Raw genomic sequence first — 11,348 nt, 5'->3', positions numbered from 1 at the left:
GTTAGGGTTAGAGCTAGGTTTAGGGTTAGGGTTAGGTTTAGGGTTATGGTTAGAGTTAGGGCTAGGGTTATGGTTAGGGTTAGGGTTAGGGTTAGAGCTAGCGTTAGGGTTAGGTCTAGGGTTAGGGTTAGGGTTAGGGTTAGGGTTAGGGTTAGTGCTAGCTTTAGGGTTAGAGCTAGGGTTACGGTTAGGGTTAGGGTTAGAGCTGGGGTTAGGGTTAGGGTTAGAGCTAGGGTTAGGGTTAGGGTTAGAGCTGGGGTTAGGGTTAGGGTTAGGGCTTGGGTTAGGGTTAGGTTTAGGGCTAGAGGTAGAGCTAGGGTTAGGGTTAGAGCTAGGGTTAGGGTTAGGGTTAGGGCTAGGGCTAGGTTTAGGGTTTGAGCTCGGGTTAGGGTTAGAACTAGGGTTAGGGCTAGAGCTAGGGCTAGGGTTAGGGTTAGAACTAGGGTTAGGGTTAGGTTTAGGGCTAGAGGTAGAGCTAGGGTTAGGGTTAGAGCTAGGGTTAGGGTTAGGGTTAGGGCTAGGGCTAGGGTTAGGTTTAGGGCTAGAGCTAGAGCTAGGGTTAGGGTTAGGGTTAGGGTTAGGGTTAGGGTTAGGGTTAGGGCTAGGTTTAGGGTTTGAGCTCGGGTTAGGGTTAGAACTAGGGTTAGGGCTAGAGCTAGGGCTAGGGTTAGGGTTAGAACTAGGGTTAGGGTTAGGGTTAGGGTTAGGGTTAAGGTTAGGGTTAGAGCTAGGTTTAGGGTTAGGGTTAGGTTTAGGGTTATGGTTAGAGCTAGGGCTAGGGTTATGGTTATGGTTAGGGTTAGGGTTAGGGTTAGGGTTAGGTCTAGGGTTATGGTTAGGGTTAGGGTTAGGGCTAGGGTTAGGGTTAGAGGTAGGGTTAGGGTTAGGGTTAGAGCTAGGGTTAGGGTTAGGGTTAGAGCTAGGGTTAGGGTTAGGGTTAGGGTTAGGGCTTGGGTTAGGGTTAGGGTTAGGGTTAGGGTTAGAGCTAGGGTTAGGGTTAGGGTTAGAGCTAGGGTTAGGGTTAGGGGTAGGGTTAGGGTTAGGGTAGGGTTAGGGTTAGGGTTAGGGTTAGGGTTAGGGCTAGGGTTAGTCCTTAGGTTAGGGTTAGGGTTAGAACTGGTGTTAGGGTTAGAGCTAGCGTTAATGTTAGGTTTAGGTCTAGGTTTAGGGTTAGGCGTAGGGTTAGGGTTAGGGCTTGGGTTAGGGTTAGGGCTACGGTTAAGATTAAGGCTAGGGTTAGGGTTACGGTTAGGGTTACGGTTAGGGTTAGGGCTAGGGTTAGGGTTAGGGCCAGGGTTAGTGTTAGGGCCAGGGTTAGGTTTAGGGCTAGGGTTAGGGTTAGGGTTTGGGTTAGGGCTAAGTTTAGGGTTAGAGCTCCGGTTAGGGTTAGAGGTAGGGTTAGGGATAGGGCTAGGGTTAGGGTTACGGTTAGGGTTCAATGTCTCAGGGAGATAGTAGCTGTTGCTTGGCATGTTAGTTGCATTTTGGGGTTTTTTTCTATGTTTTCTGTAGTTCCTCTTGTTCTATTTCAGCCTCTTAGACTGAGATAATGGCATTGCAGGTCCAGGACTTTGTCATCTTCCCTATATTGTTAGCTCTGTCGTGCATTCAGGTGTATCAGTTTCTGTGTCCCAAACACATCACCACACAATGGCTTCAGGCAACACCCGCTTATTTTGCAGTCCCGTGGGTCAGGGGTGAGACAGGGGCCTCAGGAGGCTGCCTGCCTTCTGGGGGCTCCAGGAGAGAGTCGGTCCCCTTGCCTTCTCTGGCTTCTAGAGGCAGCCACATTTCTTGTTCTATGGCCCCTTCCCCTCTCCAAAACCAGCTACTTGCCTCTGTCTGTCCCTTCTGTTTTCACATCTTTCTCTGTCACTAAAGCTGAGGAAAAATTTTCCAGTTTTAAGGATTTGTATTATTAGATTGGGCCCACTTGGTTTATAATTATTTTAAAATATTTTTATTGATTTTTAGAGAGGTGGAGATAAATCAGTGTTTGTGTATTCTGATGTTAGAGTATTATCCAGAGGTTAGAAAGAAGGATTGACAGGTCTAAGTATTTCTTTCAAAGAACAGCTTATTGCCCTGGCCAGTGTTGCTCAGTGGTTAGAGCATTGGCCTGCAAACCTAAGGGTCTCCGGTTCAATTCCTGGCCAAGGGCACGTACCTGGATTGCAGGTTCAATCCCTGGCCCCGGTCAGGGTGCCTGCGGAAGGCAGCCAATCGATTTGTCTCTCTCACACTGATGTTTCCCTCTCTCTTTTTCCCTTCCTCTCTCTCAAAAAAACAAAACCAAACCAAACCCCATGTTCTCAAGTTAGGATTAAATAAATAAATAAGGAAATAAACTTTTATATATATGTTATATATGTATATGTTATAGAAAATTGTCAAGTAGAGATTGTCCAAATGTACTCAGCTAAACAAACAGGGAAAATGATATTATGGAACTATTCCAGGTAGGTTAGTAATAAAGATATTATAGGGTTTTCTTGGGGGAGGGGATTAAAGAATGAGCTAGTTTAGTTCCGATTTCTGTTCTTGGTAGCCAAGAACATCTCGACTGAGTGGCCAAGGTGGCTGCAAGGTCAGGGAGGAGATCTGGGCAATGGGCCCGTCAGACAGGATGAGAGGCCTGAGCTGGGGCCCAGCAGGAGCAGAGGGTCAGGATCAAGGGGGAGGGACACTTAGTTCTCTCATGTCTCTCAAGGTGGTGAGAACAGGTACGAGTCTTCCTGGACAAGGGACACGCCTTCAGGAGGGGCCTTGGCCAAAGGGACCACAGATGTACCTGGACCCACTCTTACCACTGGCACTACCAGGAGCCCAGGGCATCCTTCACCAGCTCCCAGGGTCCATGGAGACACAGGTGAGACACGTGGCTGCGTCGAGAGGACTAGGATGTTTGTGTGGTGGGGTAGAGAGACGGACCCCAAATTCCCCAACGGTGACCCAACTCTTACCCCAGAAAGACCCAAGAGAAATGTATCCTAAAATAAGGGGTCACTGCCTGCACCAGTGGTCCTCAACTGGGGGCCATTGGCGATCTCTGAACATGGTTTGGATTGTCAGGACTGGGAGCCTGGTGAAGGGGCAGGGGCGTTGTCACACAACCTACAATGCCCAGGACAGCCCCCCCTCCAGCAAAGAATCACCCAGTCCCAAATGTCAATGGCGCTGAGGTTCAGAAACCCTAACCTGTACTATGCAAGTCTGTTGGACAAACCATTTAGAAAATGATAGGAAACACTATGAGAAAATCGTCAAAAGTAACGAAAAGGATATTCACACAAGCGGAAGCCCGAACGGCCAACGAGAATGTGTAGAAATGCTCACACAAAGAACCAGAAGATTCACACTGAAACAATGACAGGCATAGAAAAAATTATAGATAATAATACCATGCGTGAGTGAGGACGTGGGGAGACAGGCATCCCCACCGGATAGAGCTCTTTGATAGAAAAAACAACAATCTAGCAGCCTGGCAGCTCTGGTTCAGCAGTTGAGCTTCGACCTAGGATCCAGGTGATCGGGGTTCGATTCCCCGTCAGTGTCATGCGGCTTCAGCGTGTTCTTTAGAACATTGTGGTAGCAGAGAATTTTGGGGAAGCGAAGTGTCCTGACCTGGAATCAAACTGCCAACCCTGGGGCTCAGGGGACCGTGCCCAACCTGGAAGAGGAGGGGGCTTCCCATTCGGGCCCCAAATTTAGGGGGCACCCAGACCCTCAGTAATCAGAATAAATAAAATCTTAATAGAGTAGTTTTAAAAATAAAAATTAAACCGCAGTGAACTAAATATAGGAATTTTAAATAAAGGCACGACTCGACCTACTGCCCCAGGCTCCTCCTAATCTTGGCTCTGCCAGGTCGTCTTGGGTTGAAATTTTCACTTTCTGCTCATCGTGGATATTTTGCATTAATTTTGATTTTTTAAAAAAATTTGTTATAAAAACATTGATCTTGATTACTGAGATGACCCTTTGGAACCCTCCGGCACCACCCCTCCTGCTCCCTCACCTTCCGGCATCCCTCACACCCCTTCCCCTGCATCCCCCAGTCCTGCCCCGTGCCCTCCACACCCCCACATTCCCGCATCTCTCCCCACGCTTCCACACCCCCTGCACTCCCCCACCGTCCTGCACCCCCACGTCTCTGCCCCCTCCCGCCTCCCGTGCGCTCCACAGGCCCCGCCAACCCCGCCCGCGCATCCAGCATCCTCCCCGGAGGGCCGCCAGGTGGCGCCCGGGGACATCGGAGGAGGCGGAGACGTGGGAGGGGCAATGGGGCGGGGTGAAGTCTGCCGGCGACCGGTGACATCACGAGGCTGTGCATCTTCCGATTGGTCGTCCCGTCCTTGGCCGATGGCCGTGGGGTGGGCGGGGCAGACTGACCTCAGCTGTCCATCTTTCCTCCCGCAGGTTCTGGGAGGAAACCGTGGCCCGAGCGCAGGCTGCTGCGGCCCACGGCGGCCAGGACGGCGCCCCCCGCCCCTTCCCCGGGCCCACCAGTGACCTCCCACTCGGCGCCACACGTCATCCCCGACGCAGCCGCACCTTCGACCAAGGCGACCTCTCACCCTCTTGACACTGTGCCACCCAGCCCAGACCCGGCCTCCTGGGCGAGCTCTGACCTCACCGTGACAACCCCTGGCATTCCTTTGTCCACCCTCGGTGCCACCATGGTCCCAGCGCTGACCCCTGAGCTTTCACCCACTCCAGCTCCCACCTCGCCCAAAGAACTGACCTCGGACCCCTCTGCACCAGCAGCTGTGACTCGCCCGTCCCCTACCTCAGAGCTGACCCCGGAACCTGACACAGACCCAGGCCAGGACACAACTCTATACCCCAACACCGTCCCAGAACCTTCTGGATCCCCAGACCACTCCACCAGCCCTGCCCCCACCACCACTCTTCCCTCCACCACGACCTCTCACCCCACCATGACCCTTAATACAACCACTACCCCTCGCACCACCAGGACCCCTCACCCAGCCACAGCTTCTCACCCATCCATGACCCCTTTCCCCACCAAGATCTCTCACCCCACCCCACCCCCTCATCCCACCACAACCACTCAGCCCACAGCAACCCCTAATCCCATCACAATCCCTTACTCTGTCTTGACCCTTCACCCTACCACGACCCCTCACACCGCCACGACCCCTCACCCTACCACAAGCCCTCACCCTACCACCACTGCTCACCCCATCTTGACTCCTGGCCCCACCTCAAACCCTATGATCACTACTAGGTCCCTTTTAACTTCCTCAGAAACAGAACTTCCCTTTCCCACTCCAGAACCAACAGTCAAGCCCAGCCTGCACCCCCGGTTGACCTCCATGGGGACCTCTCATTCCTCCACATCCCATATGTCAAGCCTAGATACCTCTCCAGACTCAGAGTCCAACTCCTCCAGGCCCTCTCCAGCCCACAGCATGGACACACCATCCACTGAGGACTTCAAACCACCTAGGAGCCATAGCCACAAATTACCCCCCTCACCTCCTCAGATCCCACACTCAGCCTCTGAACCCACTGTGATCACTGACCTCCACCTGTCCTCTATGGCCCACCCCTTAGATCAACCTCCTCCTGACAATCTCACCCTCAGGCAAATCCCTGGTCAGAGCCCAGGTCCCCTTGGCCCATGTGTAGCCCCAGTGCCACCTGTAAGAGTCATGGCTTGTGAGCCACCTGCCCTGGTAGAGCTGGTGGCTGCTGTAAGGGACGTGAGTAGCCAGCTGCAGAGGCTGACCCAGGCCCTGGAGCAAGACCAGCGGGAACGCCAAGCCCTGGGACTGGGGCTGACCCAGCTGGTGGAGGCTGCCCAGGGTCTTGGGCAGCTGGGTGAGGTTGCGAAGAGACTGGCAGAGATGGCCTGGCCCCCTAGCACACCTGCACCGACCACTACCATCCCAGAGGAGGAAGAGAGGCCTCTGAGGGGAGATGTGTGACCCTCTTTGGGACTGGAGGGGCTTAAGACACTCCCAACCAAAAAAGGAAAACCAAAGTATCAAATTAAAAACAAGATGTGGATGACGTTTCTGGGAGACTAGAGGAACCCTGCAGAGGTGGAATCGTGAGACTTATCTGCTTGTGAATACCACAGGTACCGTACAAGGTGGCGAGGATGGTGGTGATGATGATCGTGAGCATGATTGTGGTGATTCTGACAGTGAAGATGATGGCGATGGCAGTGATGATGGTGATGATGAAGATGGTGGTGGTGGTGATGATGATGGGGGTAATGGTGGTGACGATGGTGACAAAAATGATGGTGACGAAGATGATCGCAGTGGTTATGAGGGGGATGGGGATGGTGGTGATGGTGGTGATGGAGATAGTCAAGGTTTTGATGGCCATGATGATTGCCGATGATGATGGTGATGAAGATGATTACAGTGGAGATGATGGTGGCCATGATGGAGATGCTGTACATGAAGGTGATCATGGTGGCGAGGATGGAGATGATGGTGACAGTGATGTCAGTGATGGAGATGATGGTCATGAAGATGATGGTGGTGGTGATGGCCATGGTGGTAATGGTGATGTTGATGAAGACGGTCACGATGACAGTGATAACGGTGATGATGAAGCCCCGTGAGGGCAGAAATCTTTGTCTCATTTGCAGATGTAAATGAGGAGAGAGCCTGACACAGAGTGTAAGGGTCTGTTGAGTGCATGAGTGCGCGATAGTCCCAACAGTGACTAATATTCGTTGCATACTTCCAATGGCTCTGTTTTCAGGGCTTTGCTTGTGTGATGTCATTTTTTTTTTTTTTTAAGAGAGGGAAGAAGGGAGAGAGAGAGAGAGAAACATCGATGTGAGAGAGACATCAATCGGTTGCCTCCCGCACGCACCCAACCGGAGATTGAACCCACAATCTAGGTATGTGCCCTGACCAGGAATCGCACCCCCGCCCTTCTGGTGCGCAGGACAATGCTTAACCAGCCGAGCCACTGAGGCCAGGGCGTGTGATGTCATTTCATCTTCACAAACACCCGCTGGGGAGCGTACTGTTCCCATAGCTCAGCAGAGAGGTGTGAACTGTGGAGAAGGTGCCTGAGTGCTCGAGCTTGAGTCCTTGCGGGTGCGAACCCGAGCCAGTTACATAACGTCTTGTTCCGAGCCTGCCCGGCTGTAGGAGGGGATAGCCTTGGGTTACTGTGGTGAGGAAGTGATGAGTCAATGTGTGTGTGAGAGCGCTTAGCACGGCTGGCTCCTGAGACGCGCTCGTCCCGTGCTGGTATTGCTGAGTGTTCCCCCACGTCACCGCTCAGGTCACGGAACGTTGGTGTCCAGGCTGGTCCCACTTGGCCCTCGCTCATAAGAAGATAGTTTGTGCTCAAGTCCAGGTACCCTGGGTTCAAGGCCGTGTCCTGCCTGTGGGACTAGGGCAGTTCCTTTGCTTTCTCTGAGCCTCAGTTTTTCCCCTGTACAGTGGGGCTGCACCAGTGCCAGCCGCCTGAGGATTGGATGAGTGAGTGCAGGGAGGACAGGGCTCAGCATGCGACGTGTGCTCCGTTAACCGTGTGATCGCGCCCACACCTGGCTGTGTCCCTCTGTGCCTGACGTGGCATGGGCTCTCAATACCTCCTGGCCTCCCCACAGCCCTGTGAGGGAGGGAGGGACTTGGTCCCCACTTCAGGAGGAGACTGAAAGGGCCTGCTCTTTGCCTCAGGCCACACAGCGGAGTGAGAACTACCCCAGAATAACAGGATGCTGATTCCCTGCTTTGACTCTGGCCTGGGCTTCCGGGGGATGGGCTTCCATGCCAGCCCTTCTCTGGGCCTCAGCTTGTGTACTGGGGACTGGTTTGGGAGACCCCCCCAACTCTGATCTGGCTCCCGCTGCCTCGAGCAAGGACTATTTCCCTGTTTCTCTGATCTCCGGTCTGAGCCTGGCTCACAGGTCCTGGAAGGTCAGTGAGCTGGCGCCCCCACAGTCCTGCAAAGGCCAGCAGGGTCCAGTTACGTGCTGGGGGGGTGATTTTGGGGGTCCTGATACATGGCTGTCCACCCTGCCAACAGGCAAAGGAGCACGCAGAGGGTTCCTGTTTCCTAGGGCTCGTTAAGCCCAAGACTTAAATAACTGCTGGCCTGGGAAGGGCTGAGGAGACGGCTCCTGCCTGTATTCCCCTTGCCCTCCTGGGCCCTCAGGGGCTCGGAGAATGGTGCCCCAGCTGGGGAGCAAAAGTCGCCTTTCCCGTCTCCAGAGGGGAGCAGGTTGACCCTGGATCCGGGTCACCCCAGAGGACCCAGCCAGGGGTTCAGGCTCTTGGCCTCTCTCCGCCAGCCAGGGTCCTGGAGGCTGTCAGGCACTTGGGCCCAAGGTCCCCCACCCCCTGCCACCTTCTGCCAGCCCCGAAGAAGCAGGCGTTTAATTATCTGGTCACTCTATCCTTGTTTGGCCAGGTGACTAAGCCCAAACATCTGGCCCCAGGGCGCGAGGCCAGGATGGGTGGCCAGCCCCCACGTACTGCTGGCCCTGGCCCCAGACACCTCCCACGGGACAGCTGAGCCCGGTGCACCCGCCAGCTTGCAACAAGCTTAGAACAGTAGCTGCAGAGGCCCAGCAAGCTGGACAGATGTAGAGAAAACCGTTCACAGTTTACAGACACGAAGGTGCTCTCTCTTTCTCCCCCCCCTCAGCAAAGGAGGAGCAGAGGTGCTCCCTTAGCCCAAGACCAGGCCTGTCATCGCCCACTGGCTGTGATATGACTGTCCCCACAGAAAACCCTGAATCAAGCCCAGATGGTGTGGCTCAGTGGTTGAGCCCACCCGGGAGCCTGGAGGTCACAGTTCGATTCTGGTCAGGGCACATGCCCGGGTTTTGGGCTCCATCCCCCAGTAGAGGGTGGGCAGGAGGCAGCAGGCGGGTGGTTCTCTCCACTGATATTTCTCTCTCTCCCCCTCTCGCTTCCTCTCTCCTAAATCAATAAAGACATATTTTTTTAAAAAAAAAGAAAACCCTGAAGAATCGAGTGGACCCTGGTCCGTTTTCCTGACAGGTCAGCTGGGATGGGGGCTCCGAGCTCGGAAACCTGCTCCCTGCTCCCAGGGTGTGGCAGGGCGTCCTTCCCACGGGTGGTATTCCATTATATAGACCGACTGCATTTTGCGAATCCGTTCATTTGTTGACGGACATTTGGGTGGTTTCCAGTGTTTGGCTACTGTGAGCGATGTCGCTGTGAACATTCACGTGGCCGCCCGTCTTAACTGTGGGCAGGCGCCTGGGAGCAGAACCGCTGGGCCACCCGGTAACCGTCTCCCGGCGGCCTGCGGAGGGCCCCAGCTTGTCCTCGCCGTCGCCAGCACGCACGGTCGTCTGCCTTTGGATGACTCCTCGGTGGGTCTGAAGGCTTTTGCAGCCCCCACTTTCTGTCTTCATTTAGGAGCCCCCACTCCAGCCTCCTCCAAGGGAGGGGTGACCGCCTCACCAACACAGACACCTGCTCACACAACTCTCACTCTCACGCGTGTATGCCCACCCACACACACTTCCTTCCATCGACATGCTCGGTCTTGCATCCTCACGCACAAATGCACACTCACTGCCTCACACACTCACACTCCCATTCTCACGTGCACACACTTACAGCAGGCTCACACTGTCACACCAACACACGGACACACTCACACTCGTGGTAACAGCCTCGCACGCTCGCGCTCACACCCCCAGTGCCCCGCACAGGGCCCCTTCACCCCTTGATGACATAAGGCATCCCTGCCATTGAAGAGCTGAGCCCTAGGCAGGAGCTAAACTGGGTTTGAGTCCCACCTCCGCCCTGACCGGCTGCGAGCACAGGCAGATACAGGGCTGCGCTGGGCCGTCACTGCCCCCTGCGGCTCCAAGGGACGGAGCCCACGGAAGGCTGCGGAGATTCATCAGCACTAAGTATTATGATTGGTATTAGGTATCACTTAATTAACTAATAGCTAATTAGCATCGCCCCACCTCCTCCAGCCCCTTCCTGGGAATTTCTGCCCTCCCTTGCCCCTGGGGCCCATCCTGGTCGTTGTCACCTCCCAGTTAAGCCTCAGCTGCTGCCACCAATTAACACCGTCTGCAGCCACCTCTGCCCCCTGCTCCTCTCCACTCGCTCTCACCCAGCCTCACCCTCTCCTGGCACTTCCAGCTTTTTGGGGACATATTCTTGGCCTAACTGCTCAGGTTATTTCAGATTTATTTCCAACTCATGGATAAGGCTGCAGGAGATCCTGATCATGTTCTCCCACAATGCACCTCCCACCCATGACCCCTACTCCAGGAAGCTCACCTGGATTGCCCAGAACAGGGGTCTGTGTCTGCAGTTCTCTGAATTGAACCTAGATTCAAAGGGCCCTTGGGGTCACTCCGTGCACACTGTCACACACACCGCTACCCCCCCAGGCAATGCCTCGTAGGCACAGCAGGGGCACTGGGGGGGGTATGTGTGTGTGCAGGGGCCAGGGAGAGAGTGACACCTGATCCAGCTCTAGTTGTAGCCTTGCGCTGGGCTGGCGGCCAAGGAGGGCACCGAGAGGAAGACAGAGTGTTTGCAAACAGGGCGGCTGCCAAGAAGGGGCTGGTGAGAGGGGAGGTGTGAAGGGGCAGGGGCCCAGCTGGTGACTGGTAGTGGCGCCAGCCCGGTGACTTCTGCCCCCTCCGCCACACACACGCACTCACGGCCTCATGGACACAGATACGATCCGATGTCCACAGGGCGAGCGCACTCCAGCTTCCATTCTGTCCCATCCCTCGTCAGGCCGGGACTGCACTCACACACTCACACACTCACACACTCACACTCTCACACTCTCACACACACACTCACACTCACACACTCACTCACACACTCACACACTCACACTCACTCACACACACACACACACACTCACACTCACACTCACACACTCACACACACACTCACACTCACACTCACACACACTCTCACACTCTCACACACACACACTCACACACTCTCACTCACACACACACACTCACACACTCTCACACACTCTCACACGCTCACACACTCACACACTCACACTCACTCACACACTCACACTCACACACACTCACACACTCACACTCACACTCACACTCACACACTCACACACACACACTCACACTCACACACACTCTCACACTCTCACACACACACACACTCACACACTCTCACACACTCTCACACGCTCACACACTCACACACTCACACTCACACACACTCACACACTCACACTCACACACTCACACATACACTCACACTCACACTCACACACACACACTCTCACACACACACTCACTCACACACTCACACACTCACACTCACACTCACACACTCACACTCACACTCACACTCACA

The 11,348-nt window shown here is 54.5% G+C and overlaps 1 protein-coding gene across 3 annotated transcripts in view; it reads left to right on the top strand.

Annotated features, from left to right (window-relative positions):
- SSC5D (scavenger receptor cysteine rich family member with 5 domains) overlaps nt 1-11,348 on the top strand; it is a 41,895-nt gene that overhangs the window by 12,278 nt on the left and 18,269 nt on the right. For 2 of the 3 annotated variants that reach the window (XM_081117948.1, XM_081117949.1), the window contains exons 12-13: nt 2,711-2,869; nt 4,420-5,964. In XM_081117948.1, the coding sequence (XP_080974074.1) occupies nt 2,711-2,869; nt 4,420-5,954 (1,694 nt within the window). In that variant the 3' untranslated portion in view covers nt 5,955-5,964. Of the gene's footprint in view, nt 1-2,710; nt 2,870-4,419; nt 6,110-11,348 lie in introns of those variants that run through there. The other variant, XM_081117947.1, reaches the window with a different exon arrangement.

Source organism: Miniopterus schreibersii, assembly GCF_964146895.1.
Source record: "Miniopterus schreibersii genome assembly, chromosome: 18".
Classification (NCBI taxonomy): domain Eukaryota; kingdom Metazoa; phylum Chordata; class Mammalia; order Chiroptera; family Miniopteridae; genus Miniopterus; species Miniopterus schreibersii.
Note: the sequence above shows the minus strand (reverse complement) of the source record. Positions and strands in the feature narration are given on the sequence as shown.